General features: G+C 36.0%; 1 protein-coding gene across 1 annotated transcript in view; it reads left to right on the plus strand.

The window, feature by feature from the left end:
• Positions 1-19,346, plus strand: part of PCDH15 (protocadherin related 15) — a 1,631,248-nt gene that overhangs the window by 1,120,882 nt on the left and 491,020 nt on the right. The window contains exon 7 of the mRNA XM_057308638.1: positions 12,330-12,485. Coding sequence (XP_057164621.1) covers positions 12,330-12,485 — 156 coding nt within the window. The remainder of the gene's footprint in view (positions 1-12,329; positions 12,486-19,346) is intronic.

The following is a 19,346-nucleotide window of genomic DNA, read 5'->3' on the forward strand; positions in this document are numbered from 1 at the left end:
ATCTTGGTGAATCTGGGTCTCTCAGATTTATGATCCACTTTACAGTACAGTGTGGGGTGGAGGACCCCTCATCTATTTCACATCTAAAATTCAGAGTCTCTTAGAGCTTTGTGGTGAGGCAGGCAGTGAATAAGACTCTCCCACCAGGATGGGCTGTCTTTGTCCACTTGGGGGGCTGCAGTGCCGCTGATGGAGCCGTGGGTGCAGGTGGGAAAGGCAGGCAGTGGTGGAGAGGAGGAGTGGGACTGTTGGGGTCCGTGTAGGGGAAGAAGTCTGCCTTGAGGCTGCCCCCCCACCCCCATTATGTCCTTCCATCACATCACATTTTTTCTATGCTGCATCTCACAATTTGGGCTGGGTGCCTGGAAGGTGTAAAGTGGAATAAGGACAATTGTTATCTTGTCTTGGCTTAATTTATAAGTCTTAAGTTTTGTGAGAGCAATCTGGATAATGGGCCAGACTGGCAAGCTACAAGAGTGCCCCCAGCTGCTCAACCTACAGGCATCCCTTACTGGCCTTAATTAGGAGCATTCATATCCAAGTCCCATGCATTTTATAATGTCACCTGTTAGCAGAATTATAGAATATGTATCTCTTTTAGACCACTGTTATTTTATGTTGTTTCCTTTTCTTAACCTAATAGCTAATTATAATGATTTACTGTTTTGCTGGCAAATCATTTTCTTTTTGAAAACATTTTTGTTTCATTTGATATTAAAAGCACAAGTTCTAGGTCTGAATTATGAGTAGAGAGAAAGGATATCCTTCATTATAAATAAACTGTGTTCTGTGTCTCCAACCTAAAACATTATTTTAATTACTCACCAAAAACTATCTCTACTTTGAAAGATAAGTATCTGCTTTCCTAGTATTACTTTTTTTTTTATTTCTGATAAGGGCAGCATGTATTAGACATTAGTGAAACTGAAAAACAGTACCATGGGAATACTTTAACATGGATTGACTTGAAGGTAATAATTGCAAAAACAAATATCACTTAAAGAATCATGTGGGCTGTTTTTTTTTTTTTTTTAAAAAAAAACACAGTAAACAAAACTAATTTCCTTCTACTTAAAATGTTCTTTTCAATTAGGAATACTATGGTCAAGTTAAACTTGCCAAGATATTTTATAAATTAAAGTGTTGTCAGCGGACACCTACCTGGATTAGCTAAAGATGTAGACAAGGACATCTAAAGGGTATTAATTGTAAAGTGAATATTGTAGAGGAAAATCTAAAAATAAAAAGCAAAACACAGGCTCACATATGTGCAGTATATTGATTTGGCAAACACAAACGTCAAGATCATGGGGAGGGAGTAGCTAAAGAGATGATGAGAGTTCGTGTAAGCTCAAGGCAAGGCTCCCTAGACACAGAGTGCGCTTCATATATAGCAGTTTTCAGAGTTTGCTGATTACAGATGCTTTGCAGAATCATTGAATTTTAGAGGTGCAAGGAATCTTAAAGTTTTGCTAATTGATTTTTTTTTCATGATCTGCTGTGCCATAGATTTAGACACAGCCAATCTAACGTTTAACACACTAAAGCAATGGGATCCAAACTAATGCCCTTTTTGCATTTTTTAATTTTATGCAGTCTTGTAGATGATAGAAGGCTCTTGCTTTGTAAAAGCCTTTCTTAAAGAAATAAAAGGTTATCTATCTTATGTTAGTCTTCCATGATTTTTGTTTGCTTGTTGTTTTGTTGCATATCGTTGTTGTTGTTGTTGTTGTTGTTGTATATTTTGCTAGCCTCTAGTGTACTCCGTTTAGGTGAAGAAAGTCTCAGTCCACTCAGCTAATTAACTAGGAAGTCATGCTTCAGAATAATTGGGTTTTGGTCAGGGAATTCTTCTTGGATAAATGTGTGAGCTGGATTTAAGCATAGTTAGAAGTCTAAGTATAGGGGCGCCTGGGTGGCTCAGTCAGTGAAGCAGTCTGCCTTCGGCTCAGGTCATGATCCCAGGGTCCTGGGATCGAGCCCCACATCAGGCTCCCTGCTCAGCAGAGTCTGCTTTTCCCACTCCTTCTGTGCTCTCTCTCACTCTCAAATAAATTTTTAAAAAATCTTAAAAAAAAAAAAGTCTAAGTATAAACATAGTAAAAGGAGTAGCATAGAAGATGTCAGAAGCATAAGAAGAGTAACAGTGTGTGGTGTGGACTTGCTCGCCAGTAAAGGGGGCCATCGAGCTAACGAGTGACAATAAAAGGGGAAAAAACAGTTTGATGTCAAGGAACTGCCAAACCTTTGTAACATATCAGGAATGAGTTGCATCATTAGGAAATACTTCCTTGGAGGCTCACTCTATTTCTCTTTACCAGTACTAACTTTCTACAAGTCAGGAAATAATGATACTAGGCTGAAATTCACTCTCTGATCTATGGATTGGTTGGTCAGTCTTCATTTTGGGGAGGCGGAGCACTTGGTCAGGATTCTGATCAAATCTATAGACGCATTTCTCAAGAAAAAGTTTATTTGCATATAAATGAATTAGGTGCCATCGAATTCAAGAACTTTATTAACTACAAAGTTTACATAGACCCTAGGTTACAGATCTTGCCTTGATTAAAGCATCTTCCTACTTTTCTTACTCTCAAATTGTTAGAGAAAGTTGCATCTCAAAATCAGGAATTGTAAATAGAACCACGAGAAGGAATGATTATTTACTACATATGGACTCTTACATCCATCCCACTGGAGTAACTTGCTGTAGTCTTAATGTTTCCCTAGCTATTAGATGCTTGCCACATTTCCCTTAATAGAAAGTGATCTCCACGTGTCTCAGAAAAAATAAATCTCAATATAACCTCTTACTTCAGTGCAGTTTACCATGTCCTACATTAACCTTTGAATTTTTTAAATTCTTGTGAATGCTCTCCCTGATGTCACAGTGCTTTTAGGGCTTTATTCATCAAAGTCTAAAGGCTTTTATTCTTAAAATTCTTAACCCAGCACCCATCTGTTTTATGTGAAGCATAGCCTATTGCTACTAGGAAAGGAGCTTGATAAATCAGGGCATTTAGTCCAAATCTAATCACAACTGAAAATTTTAATTTTACTTAATTATAAAATAATATATGCTTAATGATAGACATATCAGAAAATAAAAAGCATATGTACAAACATTGCTTTTTCATCTAAGGAAAGTATTTCATATGTATTTTGCTGTATATTATTTCAAGCATATATATATATGCTATATATATATATATATACATGTGTCTTTATATCATACTGTTTATAATGCATTCAGCCTACTTTTTTTAAAAGATTTATTCATTTATTTTAGAGAGAGAGCGCGAGAGCATGCAGGGGAGGGGCAGAGGAAGAGGGAGAGAGAGAATCTCAAGCAGACTCCCAGCTGAGTGCGGAGCTCGATGTGGGGCTCATACTCAAGACCCAAGGTCAGGACCTTAGCTAAAACCAAGAATTGGACTCTCAACCCACTGAGCCACCCAGGCACTCCTTTTCAGCCTGCTTTTTTAATGTGATTTGTAATATACATCCTTCCTTGTGAATGAATGTATATATAATCATTTGTAATGGCTGCATAGCATTTTACTGGATGAATAAATCGAGGTTATTTTTCAAAACAATCTCCTGTTTTGGACAACAAGTCTGTTTGCAGTTCCTGATGGTTTTCTTTTCTTGTGGTGTCTTTGTGTAGTTTTGGTACCAGGGTAATGGTGGCCACATACAATGAGTTTAGAAGTGTTCCCTCTTCTGTTTTTGGAAGAGTTTGAGAAGGATTGGTATTAATTCAAATGTTTGATCAGATGGACCAGTGAAGCCATCTCGTCCTGGACTTCTTCTCTTTGTTGGGGGGTTTTTGACGACTGATTCTATCTCCTTGCTAGTAATCAGTCTGTTCAGATTTTCCCTTTCTTCATGATTCCATCTTGTTAGGTTTGTGTTTCTAGGAATTTGTCCATTTCTTGCAGTCTTGTCCAGTTTGTTGACATGTAATTATTCATAGTAATCTCTTATAATCCTTTGTATTTCTGAGGTATCAGATGTGATGTCTCCTTCTTGTTTCTAATTGTATTTATCTGAGTCCTCTTTTTTTTTTTTTCTTGGTAAATCCAGCTAAGGGTTGGCCAATTTTGTTAATCTTTTCAAAGAAAGCTTTTTGTTTTGTCGACCTTTTCTGTTGTCTCTTTTATTCTCTATTTCATTTATTTCTGGTCTGATCTTTGTTATTTTCTCTCTGGTACTAACTTTGGGATTCATTTGTTCTTCTTTTTCTATATCCTTGAGGTGTAAAGTTAGATTATTTATTTGAGATTTTTCTGCTCTCTTCATGTAGACATTTATCCCTATGAACTTCCCTTTTAGAACTCCTTTTCCTACATCTTGTAAATTGAGGCTGTTGTATTTCAATTTTCATTTGTCTCATTGTATTTTTTTTTTTACTTCTCTTTTTATTTTTTCTTTGGCCCATTGGTTGTTCAGTAGCATATAGTTTAATCTCCATGTGTTTGTGAATTTTCCAGTTTTCTTCTTATAATTGATTTCTGGTTTCATACCATTGTGGTTGGAAAAAACACTTGATATGATTTCAACATTCTTAAATTTATTAAAGCTTTCTTTGTGACCTACCATATGATATGTCATGGAGAATGCTCCTTATGCACTTGAGAAGAAGTATATTCTGCTGCTTTTGAATAGAATGTTCTGTATGTGTCTAAGTCCATCCGGTCTAATGTGTTGTTCAAGGCCAATGTTTCCTTATTGATTTTCTGTCTGAATGATCTATGCATTGATATAAGTGGGGCATTAAAGTCCTCCACTATTATTGTATTGCTATTTCTCCCCTTAGGTCTGTTAATATTTACTTTATATATTTAGGTGCTCCTATGTTGTGTGCATAAATGCTTACAAATGTTATATCCTCTCATTGGATGACCTCTTCATCATTATGTAATGTCCTTTATCTCTTATTTCAGTCTGTGTTTTGGAATCTTTTTCTTTTTTCTGATATAAGTATACCTACCTCTGCATTCTATTAGTTTCCTGACATGCAGTTCTTTAGGTAGTTGCCAACATTCTTTGAGTTGTTCATTTTATGAATATAATATATCATAACAAAAAATGTGAATGCTCTGAATAGCAAAACAGAGCCAACAATTAGGATTTGACCCTAATAACAACTGCCAAAACTCCGTATTATGTCAACAGGGTAGAATTTATTTTAGTACTTCTTAGGGGAAAAGTGTTCTGGAACTATTTTGTTAGTGGAATTTTTTTTCCACTGAGCTTTTCAAATACAATGATGCTTTTCTAAGTGTCTTAGCCCATTTGGGTTAGACTGGATGGCTTAGAAACAACAGAAATTTATTTCTCATAGTTCCAGAGGTTGAGTGTATGAAACCAGGGTGCCATCAAGATCAGGGGAGGGTCTTCTCCAGGTTGCAGACTTCTTATACCCTCACATGATAGAAAAGGGCAAGGATACCCTCTGAGGCTTCTTGTATAAGGGTCTTCATCTTATCACCTAATCACCTGATTCATGTTGTTAAAGGGACATAAGAAATAGATGATGCAACTCACCAGGTGTTAGAATTTCTGCCTCTTACCTTCATCTGCCCAAAATATATTTTATAAGTAACATAATAAAGTTGTTCTTGCCTTTTTGAAGCATTACATTTTTAAATCATGCTTAAAGTTGAATATTTTCTGCATTGACACTTACTTGCCAGTCAGGCGAAGGCCCTACCTACTAATACCATCTTATTAGTATTTCCACATGTGAATTTTGGAAGGACAGAAAATTCAGACCATTGCATAGGTATATTCTGATTTTATTCAAAGTTCTTCGGCTTATAAGGAAGGCACAAAAATGCCTCTAGATGAGCTCAAGTCAATGGGTGAAGAATGTTTAGAATATCAACATCATAGAAATGAAAAATAATTTGATTTTAGCAATATTGGAAACTTATCAGGGACAGAGGAAACTATGTGTTCTTGGACCACATGATCTCTAATCTCTACATTCCTCTGTTTAGTTGTTGAGTTTTCTTCTTTCTGCAGATCAGATTCCTCTGTGTACTTATAATTTTGTCCCCCCATTTCTTTGGTTGTATGTGGCTTTGGCTCTTATTTATATCCACCCCATTGCATCAGCTCCTTGCAAGCTTTTAGTGAGGACTGACCACAGGCACTGTGTCTTGTCTAACTGATGAGAGAGAGCACCTCAATACTCACTGGCTTGACTCAGAGACAGGGGAGGAGGGCATGGCTGCCTGATAGTAGATCCATGTTCATTTCCACGTGTTCTTTCTGCAGTGGTTGGGGAAAGTGTGTTTCCCTGAGAAGGAATTCTAAATCATGTTTTCTGCACTTTGTTTATTAAGGCCATAAACTAGCTCTTAGTAGAAACGTTCAAACAGTTATGGCTGCATACAACTAAAAGAAAATTTAATGTAAATAAATAAATATATTTAAGATTAAGTGTTAAGAAATAAGTAAAATAACAGATGATCTCTACAGAAATTTCTGAGGATTAAAATAAAATGTAAAGCTTCTCAAGCCTCCAATATTTGCATTTAACTAGAAAACTTCTATATGACATTGTATACATAGGAGCTTTTGACAGTTTTCAAGCTTAGTCCATAAGTCTTGCCCTGGTAGTCATTATTTTTTTTATTCCTTTTTTTTTGTTTCTGTTTACTGAAGTTCCATACATTTCCTTCAGTAAAAAGACAGAGAGAGAGAGAGAATGCAAAGGTATAAAATGAAGTGTGATGAATGATAAAAGAACCAAAATATGTTGTCTGGGATGAAAAGTAGATCTCAGTAATGAAGGAGCATCACATGAGATGTTTGAAATCAAAATGAGTGAATCCACCTGACCAATATTCCCTCATCACTAGTGGGGATGGAATAGCAATGGTCATAATGACATTGATAATTAAAATAATAATAGAAAGAAAAATATGATTCTGCCACAGTCCTATTACACTTATCTCAAAAGTCTGGGCAAACTTTTAAAAAGTTTGAACAGAGAGAAACCATGTTCATGGAAATCCTGAACATCTTACCTTCTCCTCTTCCAGACTCTAAGTTGGCAGCTGCACATAGAGCTTTGATTCCCGGCCCCCAACCAGTGTCCATGTCACCACCGAGCTGCCCACATTCCCCTCCATGCTGGCCTCTGCGGCTGACAGCACAGCCACACTATGAGCCTCTCAGTCCTCTCTTGGACTTGGAGACAATCTCCTAATAGTGTTCCCACCATATGTCATGATACAACCTATTTTACATTCCGTGCCCCAAACACAGTTCCAACCTTGTCCGTTGATGCCTTCTCATTGCAATCAGGTCTTCCCTGGTACTCTTTATTATTTTTATTTTTTTTTAATTTTTTTAAGATTGATTTATTAATATGAGAGAGAGAGAGGGTAGAGGGTAGAGGGACAGAGGGAGAGAGACTCAAGCAGATTCCGTGCTGAGCACAGAGCCTGACAAGGGGCTCGATCCTAGGACACAAAGATCAGACCTGAGCTGAAACGAAGAGTGGAGGCTTAACCGTCTGCACCAACCAGGGGCCCCTCCCTGGTACTCTTTTAAACCTATGCTCAGAAACTACCTTTACTCTCTGCCATCAGTTGAATGTCATTTACTACCAAGAAATGCCTTAAATGCCACTCTCTGTGTTAAAGATTCCTTCATGTTACACTGGTATGTTGTTTCTTGCTCCAAACTGTAAAGCCTCCAAAACTCTTTGACTTGCTCTATATTTATATTCATGTCATATCAGTTTTACGGGATTTGCTTACCACACAAGGACTGCATCATATTAATCCCAAACCACATTGAATTTTGAATTTAATAAATACAATTAAACTGAATGTCCTTAATAGTTGATTATGAAAAATTCATTTAAATATTACATTATCCTAATTATATTTTCAAATTGGTACTTTCTTCTTTAAGAAACTTATGTCAATGCACCATTTATTATGAAACTTTAATTTGTGAGAGACACTCAGAACTCTGGCCAGCCATTTCCTTTAAGTACGCTTCCTTATTTAAAACTAATTTCTACAACATGCTGTTTTACTTCCTTTCACTGTCTTCCAGTTGATTTGTGAAATAATGAAGATTTTTCATTTTGTACATAGGAAGACAAATCATGACAAAATCCTTTCATTCCTGTGAGGATTAAATAAAGTTGGCCTTTGCTTTAGGAAAAATAAAAGCAAGTCTTATACAGGTTGGCTAAAAATTTGTTTTCTCTTTAAACCATAAGTCTTCCAAATAACACGGTTTCTAGAAGAAACTCAGTTCTCCTTGGATTAAAGATGAATGCTATAGCCAACACTGTTTACATCAGTAAATTTCTTATAAAAATCTTACTTTGCTTGTTAAATTCTAAGTGATTGTCTGAAAAACTCATAATAAAATTTTTGATTTTTGTCTTCTTTCAAATTACAAAGTTCATACATACTAGTTGGAAATTTTTCTTTCCTTACTTTCTATTCTCAGACATACTCTTCAGAGATGGCGTCCATCTACTGTTGGTATCTGTCACTCCAAAACCTTAGTTACGCATATCAAGACCCATCCCCACATGTACGTGAACATACAAATATGCATTCAGAGAGTACTTTAAACATTCATTTTTAAATTGGGACAATAGTTGGCATGTCTAGGTATATACGAATTGTAGTGGTTTTAAGTAATTAGCCCAAAACAATTTATACACTGGTTGTTTGTGTGCTTTTTTTTTTTTCCTTCATGTATGAAGCAATTTAAGAAAATTATGGAAGATACAATTGGCAGGACTTATTTTTTTGCCGCCAGGTATGAAAGATAACTCAAAATTTCCCTAACAGATTCCTAAGCATTTTGTAGTCCCTAAACTCTCACTGACTTGTAGAACTACGCTTGATGTATTTATGACCTTCTTATACAGCAGAACAGAATCTATTCCTAGGCAAGATTACAACGTGTGTGTTATATATGAGCTGCAGGGAATTCTGGCCTTCAACGCGATCCATTATGGTTGGAATTTATTGCAAGCTGAGGTCTATCCATGCTTCTCACAGTTGCATAGGGAGCTAAAGTTGAAAGGGGCAAGATTTCCAAGTGACCTGATTATGTCTGATTTATGGGCACGTCGCAGGACTAAGTAGGGGCTCAGTGTACAGTGTATTTGATTCCCTCCTTACAAGATTGTGACCTTTCTGTCTCAGCACCACCACGCTCCCACTCAATATAGTGTTAGAAGTTGAGAGGAAATGGTTTTATAGGTCTCTTATAATATTTAGAAGATAAACAACTTTAGAAGAACTTAATTCACCTGTCTTCTAAGGGGTGCCAAGGGCTAACAGCACAAGTATTTGTTTTTTTTTTGTTTGTTTTTGTCTTTGTGATGTTTTGTGGGTTTTGTGTTTGTTTTGGGCTTTTTTTTTTTTTTTGGTTGTTTCTTGTTTTGTTTTACTTTACAATTGAAATATGCAGGACTTTCCTTAAAAATCTATTAAAGAAAACACTTTCAAACTGATAGTAAAAATGGAAAGACCTGATCTTTTTAAATGATCTTTTTGCCTCAAGGTTGCCGATTTTCAGTGATGGGCTTGCTTTTATAAGATGGTCCATTCTATTCTGTGCTGATCTAGATTAATACAAAGCCTCTACTTATACTGAAGAAAAAAATGTTTTGTGATATTTTTTATTCATTGTTGTTATTTCTGCTCTCTGAGACTGCAGTGAATAAGCTAATAGGTCTTTTCAAAATAACCATTCAGATGTCTACTGCATCTTGCATTTTTTACCTTAAATATCCTCAATTTTTATCACACGTTCTCAAGGTGGTCAGACTTCACATTCTATCTGCCCATAAAATGGTACTAACTATACTCCACCTGTCTCTGCATCTGATATTATTAATGAATATGAAGTTGGTATTACTGGCCCAGCAGTCCATTTACAGTGTTGGTGTGTAAGCCCATCTTTTATTCATCAAAATTTCACAATTATATTTTCATGTTAATGTGCATAGCCATGTATTGTACATGGGTATTTTTTTGTCCTGATACCAATAAGGTAAATTAAATTTATTATTGTAAACATATATCATTATATAACCTAGTATTCTGACTTATTAAAATGATTTTGAATGTTGCCTTTCATCCTTAAATGTGTGATATATCCTTCTGAGCTTTGGGACTTGCACTGATTTTATACACAGAACTTTAATGCTTTCATTTATGTCAGTAATTAAAAGGAAAATGGGGTAAATATTAGAACACAGAGCTAAAAGGCCCTTCATCAGATATCTTCCTGCATATGTTATTGATTATTAAATTTATTCTCTCTATATACATTTATTCAGTAAAGTACAAATAAATTAAAATGCCTTTTTCTTTACCGGCTATAAAAAATACCTTGAAATTCAACAAAGTTTGCTTCAGTTTAGATATGGTCTCTATAGCATTCTTCTGACTTAGAAATGTGTCCTGTGACATTTTTAATGAACCTATCCTAGCTTCCAGTGATCATTGCTGTGTGTTTAAATCGGTTCCTTTTTTTTTTTTTAAGCTTTTACTTATTTATTTGTCAGAGAGACAGAGAGAGAGAGGGAGAGAAAGAGCACAAGCAGGAGGAGCTGCAGGCAGAGGCAGAAGCAGGCTCCCCACTGAGCAAGGAACCCGATGTGGGACTCGATACCAGGACCCTGGGATCATGACCTAAGCTGAAGTCAGATGCTTAACCGACTAAGCCACCCAGGCATCCCATTCAAATCCGTTTCAATCCAAATATTTAATAATTTATTTCATAATCTAAGATGATCAGTTTGTATTTTATAAGTTCCATGTATTTTGCTTTCTTGGGAATTTAACTTTTTATGAATAAAAAAAAACAATTCACATCTGCTACGTGTGCCTGGCCCAGGGTAACCTTGGGTGATACTTACCGTGATCCTATCATATCAGTGTTTATTTTTATCCCTACTTGTAGAGAGGAGCAAACGAAGCACTGAGAGATTTTGCTCCGAGTGTACGGTCACCATAACTGGCCGGGAGCCACATAGTCTGACGTGGGGAGGTCACGATTACCTACTGCAGGCACAGTATAGTTAATGGGCAGAGAGCCTCAGTCCTGACAGCACCACACACCAGGCTTTATGGACCTTCCAGCACAGTGAAGGGAGGTGGACTGAAGTCAATATATAAAATGTGTAATATGCCAAGAGGTGAGTGAGAAATGCAATAAAGAAAAATAAACAGTGAGGGGAGAAGTTGGAAGGAGAGAGCAGACTGGGGGCCTCATCTTTCAGACGGGTGGTGAGAATACATCATCCTGATAAAACGATGTATTTAGAGGGAAATTTTTATAAGCTCGAAGAAGATTTAAAAATCGCAAAGGAATATTTTGTAGTGTTAAGCAATTTGACTCAAGGGTCAAAGAGATGTAGGTTTGCGTCCTAATTCTGAAAGCTCTTGGCCGTGTGACCTGAGTTAGTAAGTGCCCTTTGGTGACACCCTTCTCCTTCAGGAATTTATCATTAAAAAAGGGGGCAGGTGGACACCTATTTATGTACAGATTATTTGTTGAAATACAGTTTGTGAAGACAGAAATGGACAACACAGAACATCTTAATATCAGTTTGTGCTAAGACAAATTGTGCTATAGACTCAGAATGGAGTACCATTAAATCACATAATATAGCGTCACAGTGTATACCAAAATGCCGTAGTAAATCTGTATTTATATGGATGATTCACGGTGTGTGTGTGTGTGTGTGTATCTGTGTGTGTGTGTGTGTAATAGGTGTATACGTGGAGAAAGAAAGACTAACAGATAAGCATTTAAATGTATAGAACGAGAAAGTTTGGTTGGATTGTGAACAGATTCTCTTCTTTTGACTATATTTTAATTTTTACCAGATATAAACATATATTTTAGCAAAAGTGTAAATGAGCACACATGTCGTGCAACCCCACTTCCCCAAAGATTTTATCATTAACCTATTTTTTTTATGGATTGCAAGTTCATGTTGTTGTTTTTTAACTTTTGAAGAGACAGACTCCGTTTTTTCCCTGCATCTCTGCCCTGGTTTTGTGATTGTACTCATCACCGGTCCTCGGATGGCCCGCATGTTTGCCGAGATCCTATATTTTGAGACACAAATCGAACAATGAAATCATCACAATGGCCTTCTGTTATCCTTAAAAGAAGGGAAATGGATCAATTTTTATAGATGATTCTTATTTTTAAATGAACAAGCTTAGAACATTTTATGAAACAAGTGCGCTTTGACCATCATTGAGAAGCTTCTGTTTCCATGCTTTTTTTAAAAAAATGCAATTTCTGTATTACAGCCCCCGATGAGCATACATTCCATCGTGGTGCAAGTCCAGTGCGTCAACAAGAAGGTGGGCACTGTGATCTACCATGAAGTTCGGATCGTGGTGAGGGACAGGAACGACAACTCACCCATGTTCAAACACGAGAGCTACTATGCCACCGTGAACGAGGTCGGTTTCCAGCTCCTCTTCCGTTGTGCCCTTTTTATTGATCTGTGTAGCTCACTGGATACTGTTCATGACTTGAAATGATGCTCCACAGTCATAGGCTTAACTGTTTGGAAATATCACCAAAAAAATTTTTTTTTAAGGAATAGCAAGGTCTTCAGAAGAAATAAAATCTGGGTGACGTCTGATAAGATTTCAGGAATTCATTTTGCTATAGGCAAAATCTAATTTGCTGATAATAATGACCCAAAAAATTGGTATTTTGATCATCTCTGACAATTTAATGCCCAAACCCACATGTATGTTTACTGAGGCTCAGCAGGAATTATTTATTCTCATGGTAACTTGGTGAGCTAATTGTTCTCCACATCTCTGAGGTCGTAGCAGGAATTAAATACTGGAAGAGAATATCTATTTGAGATCCTTTTAATTTAAAGCTGTTTCTTAATTTAATTATTATTATTTTTAAAGATGTTATTTATTTGAGAGAGAGGGAGCAAGAGGAGGGGGGTGCAGGGGAAGAGGGAGAAGCAGACTCCCCGCTGAACAGGGAGCCCAATGTGGGGCTCGATCCCAGGACCCTGGGATCATGACCTGAGCTGAAGGCAGATGCTTAACTGACTGAGCCACCCAGGCACCCCAAATAATTTCCTTAATTTTAAAATCAAGTTCTAGCATAGGCAAATATTTAAATACAAGTCACAACTCAATGCTCATGCTGATTAAAGAATTTTTTAAAAAATATTAAGTATTACTGCTTTCATTAGAACATGCTTTTTGTTGTTCTGCTTTCTTTTGTTTTTTCCATTTGAGCCAAAATCCATGGGCCAAGAAGCCCTTTTCTGTTATTTTAAAAAACAAAACCAAAAACAAAAAACAATGGTTACTCTGCTAATTTTTTTGTTACTCCACTAAGAAAATTTTTCTAATGTATCTCTGATATCAGCTGTTATGTATACTTCAGACACATCGCAGATTATTTTTACCTCCCAGATGTTATTTTTAAGCTTAAAAACTCTGTACCTGCTTTATAAGAGGAATGTGTACTTGGGACATTAAACACAGCATCAGGCCTTTAACCTCTACATGCTTGCTTTTTCAAATTATTTAAAATGTATTTTATTTATTCAATATTCTTCTACTCATAAAAATTGAAGAAATGATGTTTCTTATAACATAAGCCTCTGTAGATTGAATTGCTAAAAAAAAAAAAAAAAAAGCCGTAAACTCTTCTTTGAAGGTTAATAGGACAAGTTTACTGGTCAAAGTTAACTTTTTTGAGCTGTTTTTATTAAACAGGTTCTTGCTAAAACGGACAGATGTTAATTAATGTAATTAACCGTGTTACATGATTAATTATTTTAGCACGTGAAATATATTCTTTGCGATTTTGCTTCTTTTGCTTGAGTGCTAACTTCATCCGTGAATAAACTGGTATCAGATGAATTATCTCAGGCAGCAGATCTCATAGTAAAACCCACTCTTGCACCTCATTTAACAGTTCCTGGGGCCCCGTCTTTAGTTCCTTTTTTGTGAAGAAATTTACAATGTTCAGTTTGGATCTCAGAGTGCCCTGAGTGGTCTGACTACTTCCGCTCCCCCGCCCACCTTCTCAGCCCCTTGCTGAAAAATAACCTTTTCAAGTACTATTTTAAACTTATCACTCTCCTATTCAGAAAATGTGTAAAATTTCTCATTATTTTCTGGAAAAAGGTCATCTGTCTCCACTGGCTGACTTTCAAGGCCTTCCATAATCTGACCTTTCCTTGGTGTGTTCTTAGCACGAGGTTCTCTCTGTTACTGCCTCACTGTCCCGGTTAATTTCCGCACGTCTCACAAACATTTCCATTTCTAAGGCTACGCTCACACCGTGCCTTGTACTTATAACCGGATCCTCCCTACCTTGCAGGTCTCCCATTTTTATTTATCTTTTCAAGTTTAACTCAAGACCTATTTCCATGTCCTATTTCCATAGTCACCCCTGACTGCTCACGGTCACTGATGTTTGGTCCATCCAGACTCAACTTCTACAGCCTCTGGATAAACGTCATTTGGAGTGATACAAATTTATAGAAAAGTTAAACGTTTTGTCATCTAAACGTTATTTGGAGAAGCCCAGGTCTCTTTGCAAAGCTGCTCATATAGGGTTCTCTCTCACACATTTCCCTAAAGTCAACTGAGGCAATCCTGCACGGATGCAAGGGCTTTCCTTCTTTGGTTTGATTCTGAGAACATGTGTAATCGATGGTCATATCCCCCCCCATTTGATTTTGCTCAAACTTTTTTATATTTAATTGCTTGGAAAGAACCAAAAGTTTCTTTAAACTGTGAAACATAATCACAAGAAAAAAATGAAATTTAGCTATTTTTCTCACCCTTTACTTATTTGAAGAGATATTCCATAGATCTTAATGTAAATGGCTTATATACACACACACACACACACGCTGCAATTATGTGTACATATACATACATATGTGTATGTATTAATGTGTATATAGTCACTCATATACTTCATATAAACCCTGCACATATATAAATATAAATATTAATGTAAATGTAAATATATATATCCCTGCCTTCTGCAACTAAAATGCTGCCTCTCTGCCTATAAAATTAAATTACATTAAATAGATTTTACTGCATGCAAGTTTGCAAGATATTTTCCATGAGATTTCTCCTTTCAGTACAAGACATACAGTTAATGTAGTTAAGACGAGAAGGATCTAAATGTTTCTCAAAAAATTTTAAAAATCGCTCACAGTTTAATAGATTGTTGATGTCAAAATATTTTACACTTCATTAAAATCCAAAAGACAGGTATAAAGTCATTACCACAGATTTATGAAACAAGTTTCCAAAATTAAAGCCATGGTAACTCCCTGTCCTTATTCACCCTAGAAAACAGACACTAGGGGGAGGAGCAAGAATTGGCTACATTACGTGGTGAACTGGTCACAAAGCTGGGAATAAAACCTAAGTCCGTGGTTCAATAATTTCTTCACTACTTACTAATAGACGTCTACATGCTAAATTATCACCACTTTTATGTAACTGATTTTAGAACTAAATATCAGGGATTATGCTTATAGTATTATATCATAATATTATAATCACAATCATTATTTTTATTTATTTTTTTATTTTCTACATGCAATTCTTCATTTATTCTAAACATCAAGTCAAGTTTTAAAATTGGATGTATTTTATATGTTGTATATCCCATGGTTGAGCTATAGATAATACAAATGCAACTGAAATTTTAAAAAATATTTAACCTGTGAAAAGGAAGGATTGCCTGACCATCAAAAATTTGCACTAGCAGCAAATACATCACTGAAATTATGTATGTGTTCTAGATGAAAAGTTAGCAGATTTTCCTGAAAGGACCGGATGGTAAATATTTTAGCCCTGTGAGCTGTACTATCCCTATTCCAACTACTCAACTCTGCCATTACAGTGTGGAAAGGTACCAAAAGTCCTGGATTGAGAATATGGAGCTTAAGAAAATGTCCCACATCTTAGCTTTGTGTAGGTTAGATTAGTGTTTTGAAGTAGATCTTCCTATGCCTCAGTTTTCATGCCCCGCAGGCAGCTTTCTGCACTGGATGGATACCATTCATGGAAGGAAAATCCCATATGTCCAGAGTTACAGGTCTGTCCTTCCATTCCCCACTTCCTTTTTGTTTAGATCCCATGTTAAAGCATTGTTGCTGTTGTTTTTTTAACATTGAGTTGTTTTCTCTGTTACAGTCTTATACCTGTAAAATATTTTAAAATCAACTTAAGAAAAGCAGAGTATGCAAAATATCTGCAAATGGAAGAATGAGTAAAAACAGGAAATGTGCAAATATTTTGCATTATTGTCAAAATGAGGACTGTTGAATGAAATATTTTATGAGCCTATTTTAAGTAATTCAACGATGCATAAAATGTCAGTCTTTTTTACTCTTTTTAAACATGTTCTTCTATTCATGTTTCAAGAATTTACCAAAATATTTGCCTGTATCTAACTACCCAGCAGGAATTATAGCAAGTTTATAATTCCTTGTTTGTGAGCAGGGCATCAGACATTGCAAGTATTTTTTTCTCTCCGGGTAATTGGAGACCCTCAATTAATTTTGGACAATTGTATCATTAAGTAATTAGTCTAGTTGTTTTGAAGAACAGATTGCACAGTCTAATTGTAGCTGATCATTCTTAGGCAATTTTTGAAGATAAATATTTTCTGGCTGTGGTGTCTCTAATAACACATGCATCTCATCCCCCAAAATTACTTCTGACATAAAAAGCAAACAAGGGCAAGTCAAGGCAGACATTAAAGCCTGCAAAGAAATAATCTCAAAATTATATAGAGGTTATATTTGCCCTGGTCTTTAATGATCTCTTCACAGTTGGTGTACTTTTTTAGTCAATACTAATTTGTTCTTTTTATCACCTTAAATATCATCTTCAATGTACTTAGCTGCTGTGACATGATGTGTTTTATTAGAGATAATTTGTTGGCAGTTTCTGGAAGAATGTTCCCTTGCAATCTCTCAATAGGTGGATGATTTATGGTCTCTTGGAAGGAAGGAAGGAAGGAAGGAAGGAAGGAAGGAAGGAAGGAAGGAAGAAAGGAAGGAAGGAAGGGAAAAAAGGAATTTAAATTTTGAGTTATTTTAAGCCTGTAATTTTCAATTTAGAAAGCTTTTCAGTTAGATAGCTTAGATTTTCTTTTACTTTGCTTTAAAAATATGCTGACTGCAAAATGTTTTGTAATTCATAATAGATTGAAAGGTGTGCATGTCGTCTTTGTATTAGGTAGGGTGCTTTATGTAGTGCCATTTTCTATCCTTTTATTCAAATTGAGACTAATTGTAATCTTACAGCTTCAGAAGGGGAAGAACTTAGTTCAAAATGCAGCTTTCTACAAAATGTGCCTTCAGATTTCACTGGTCTCTGTGTTGTTTAGTTTAATTAGGCTTTACTAATTTATAGTTTATTTCATTGATTTGGTTAGATTATTTACTTAGTTTCAAATATGCAGTTTCTAAAAATTATAATAATAAACAAAATGTATTCTCTTTGTTATTTTAGTACTATATTTCTTGTAATGATTTAATCCTATATTCATTTCTTAAAACATTTTTTTTATTTTTTAGTCCTTTGTGTTTTCTTAAATAATTTGCTTAAACAAATACACTAAATATTTGTGTTAATGCTTTTGTTTTCCACTATTAGGGGTAAGGTTCTCACTTCTAATAAATTTCAAACTAACATCTTTGCTTCAGATATTACTTTTAAAATATAAACGTTGTATGTGTGATAAAATTGCCTTATGCAAGGACAACACTGTTTGAATTAGAGCTCTAGAATTATGGGTGATTTTTTAAAATTTGTGATTTCTGCTATGTTCATAATGAGGTGATATTTTGCCTACCTAAGAGTGGTGTCTTAATATAAAATGTTTTGTTAAAGTGGAGACTTTAAATTAAGTTCAAAGATCTGCTCTTTTGTTTCTAATCAGGGTTAAAATGATAGCAGGACAGCCTTTTGAAAGTCCTATTTTTAGGTAAACTATGATCCACAGGTAAAACATGACCTACTGCCACCTGCTTTCATATGGCCTCTGCAATTTCAGTGTGCATAAGTACAGTTTTATTACAATGCAGCCATGCCCATTCACCGTATACTGTGGATGTGCCAAGAGCAGAGCTGAGTAGTTGTGTAACCAAACCTAAGTGAGCCGGCTCATTGGTGAGTCAGAGACCGCACTGGGTGAGTGGAGCGGTCACACGAAGTAAACTTCATTGGCAGCAAATGAGGAGATCATGGGGAATAACTTCTAAAGCTGGGACTCCTCAACTTCCTTTTATTTAGGATTAGGATGAATATTTAGGTGGGGAGCCTTGTCATCATATGTAGAGATGGGCATGAGCTCACGCCTGTGTCTTGAGGAAACCAGCCTATACACACATTGTCTGTTGTGTAAATTAGGCTCATGTTCCTCCCTGGTGGAGATTTTTTAGTATTGTAATGAGGTAAATGTAGTTGTTAGTCATTGTAGAGGTCATTCCATCATCCATTTGTACAGGCGTGAGTGGTTTGGGTGGTGTGGGCCAGCTGGAGGTCTTGTCAGGACAGTTGCTTGAGGGAGGAGTAGTTTCCAGTTTCCATTTGTCTGAGTTAAGAGATAACGTGGGGGAAAAAGGAAAATGTGGGACAAAGGTTGGTGAGTACAAGCAAGTGGGCAGTCAAGGTCAGGTCTTGGAGTCTAACTGGTGACAGCTGCAGTTGAACCAGGATGGCCCACAAAGCTGGAAATATTTACAACATGGCCTTAACTGAAAAAGTTCCCTCACTCTTATTGTCACTCCCCTTGAGATGTTACCAAGAAATCATCATATATGGGCACCTGGGTGGCACAGTCATTTAAGTGTCCGACTCTTGGTTTTGGCTCAGGTTGTGATCTCAGGGTCATGAGATTAAGCCCCACATTGGGCTCCATGCTCAGCACAGAGTCTACATTAGACTCTCGCTGCCTCTCTCTCCCACTCATGTGCACTCTCTCTCTCTCTCAAATAAATAAATAAATCTTTTTAAAAAAGGATATCATATAGCGATAGAGAATATATATCAGACTTAGTATTTACTTGGTGAATATATATATACAAATATTCATACATATATTTTTCTAAGTTTATAATTAACTCAGAAACTTGGAAAAATACTATTCAGAAGTTATGAATGTATATAATATATAATCACATGTTATTTATATTATACATTATAATTTAAAGTAATTAAAAGGTTGAATTCAAGGAAATTGCCAATGTCCATCTATTTTTGACCTATAAAATGGCCACTGAATAACATTCTATA

This window comes from Ursus arctos, unplaced genomic scaffold (assembly GCF_023065955.2).
Source record: "Ursus arctos isolate Adak ecotype North America unplaced genomic scaffold, UrsArc2.0 scaffold_7, whole genome shotgun sequence".
NCBI classification, from domain to species: Eukaryota; Metazoa; Chordata; class Mammalia; order Carnivora; family Ursidae; genus Ursus; species Ursus arctos.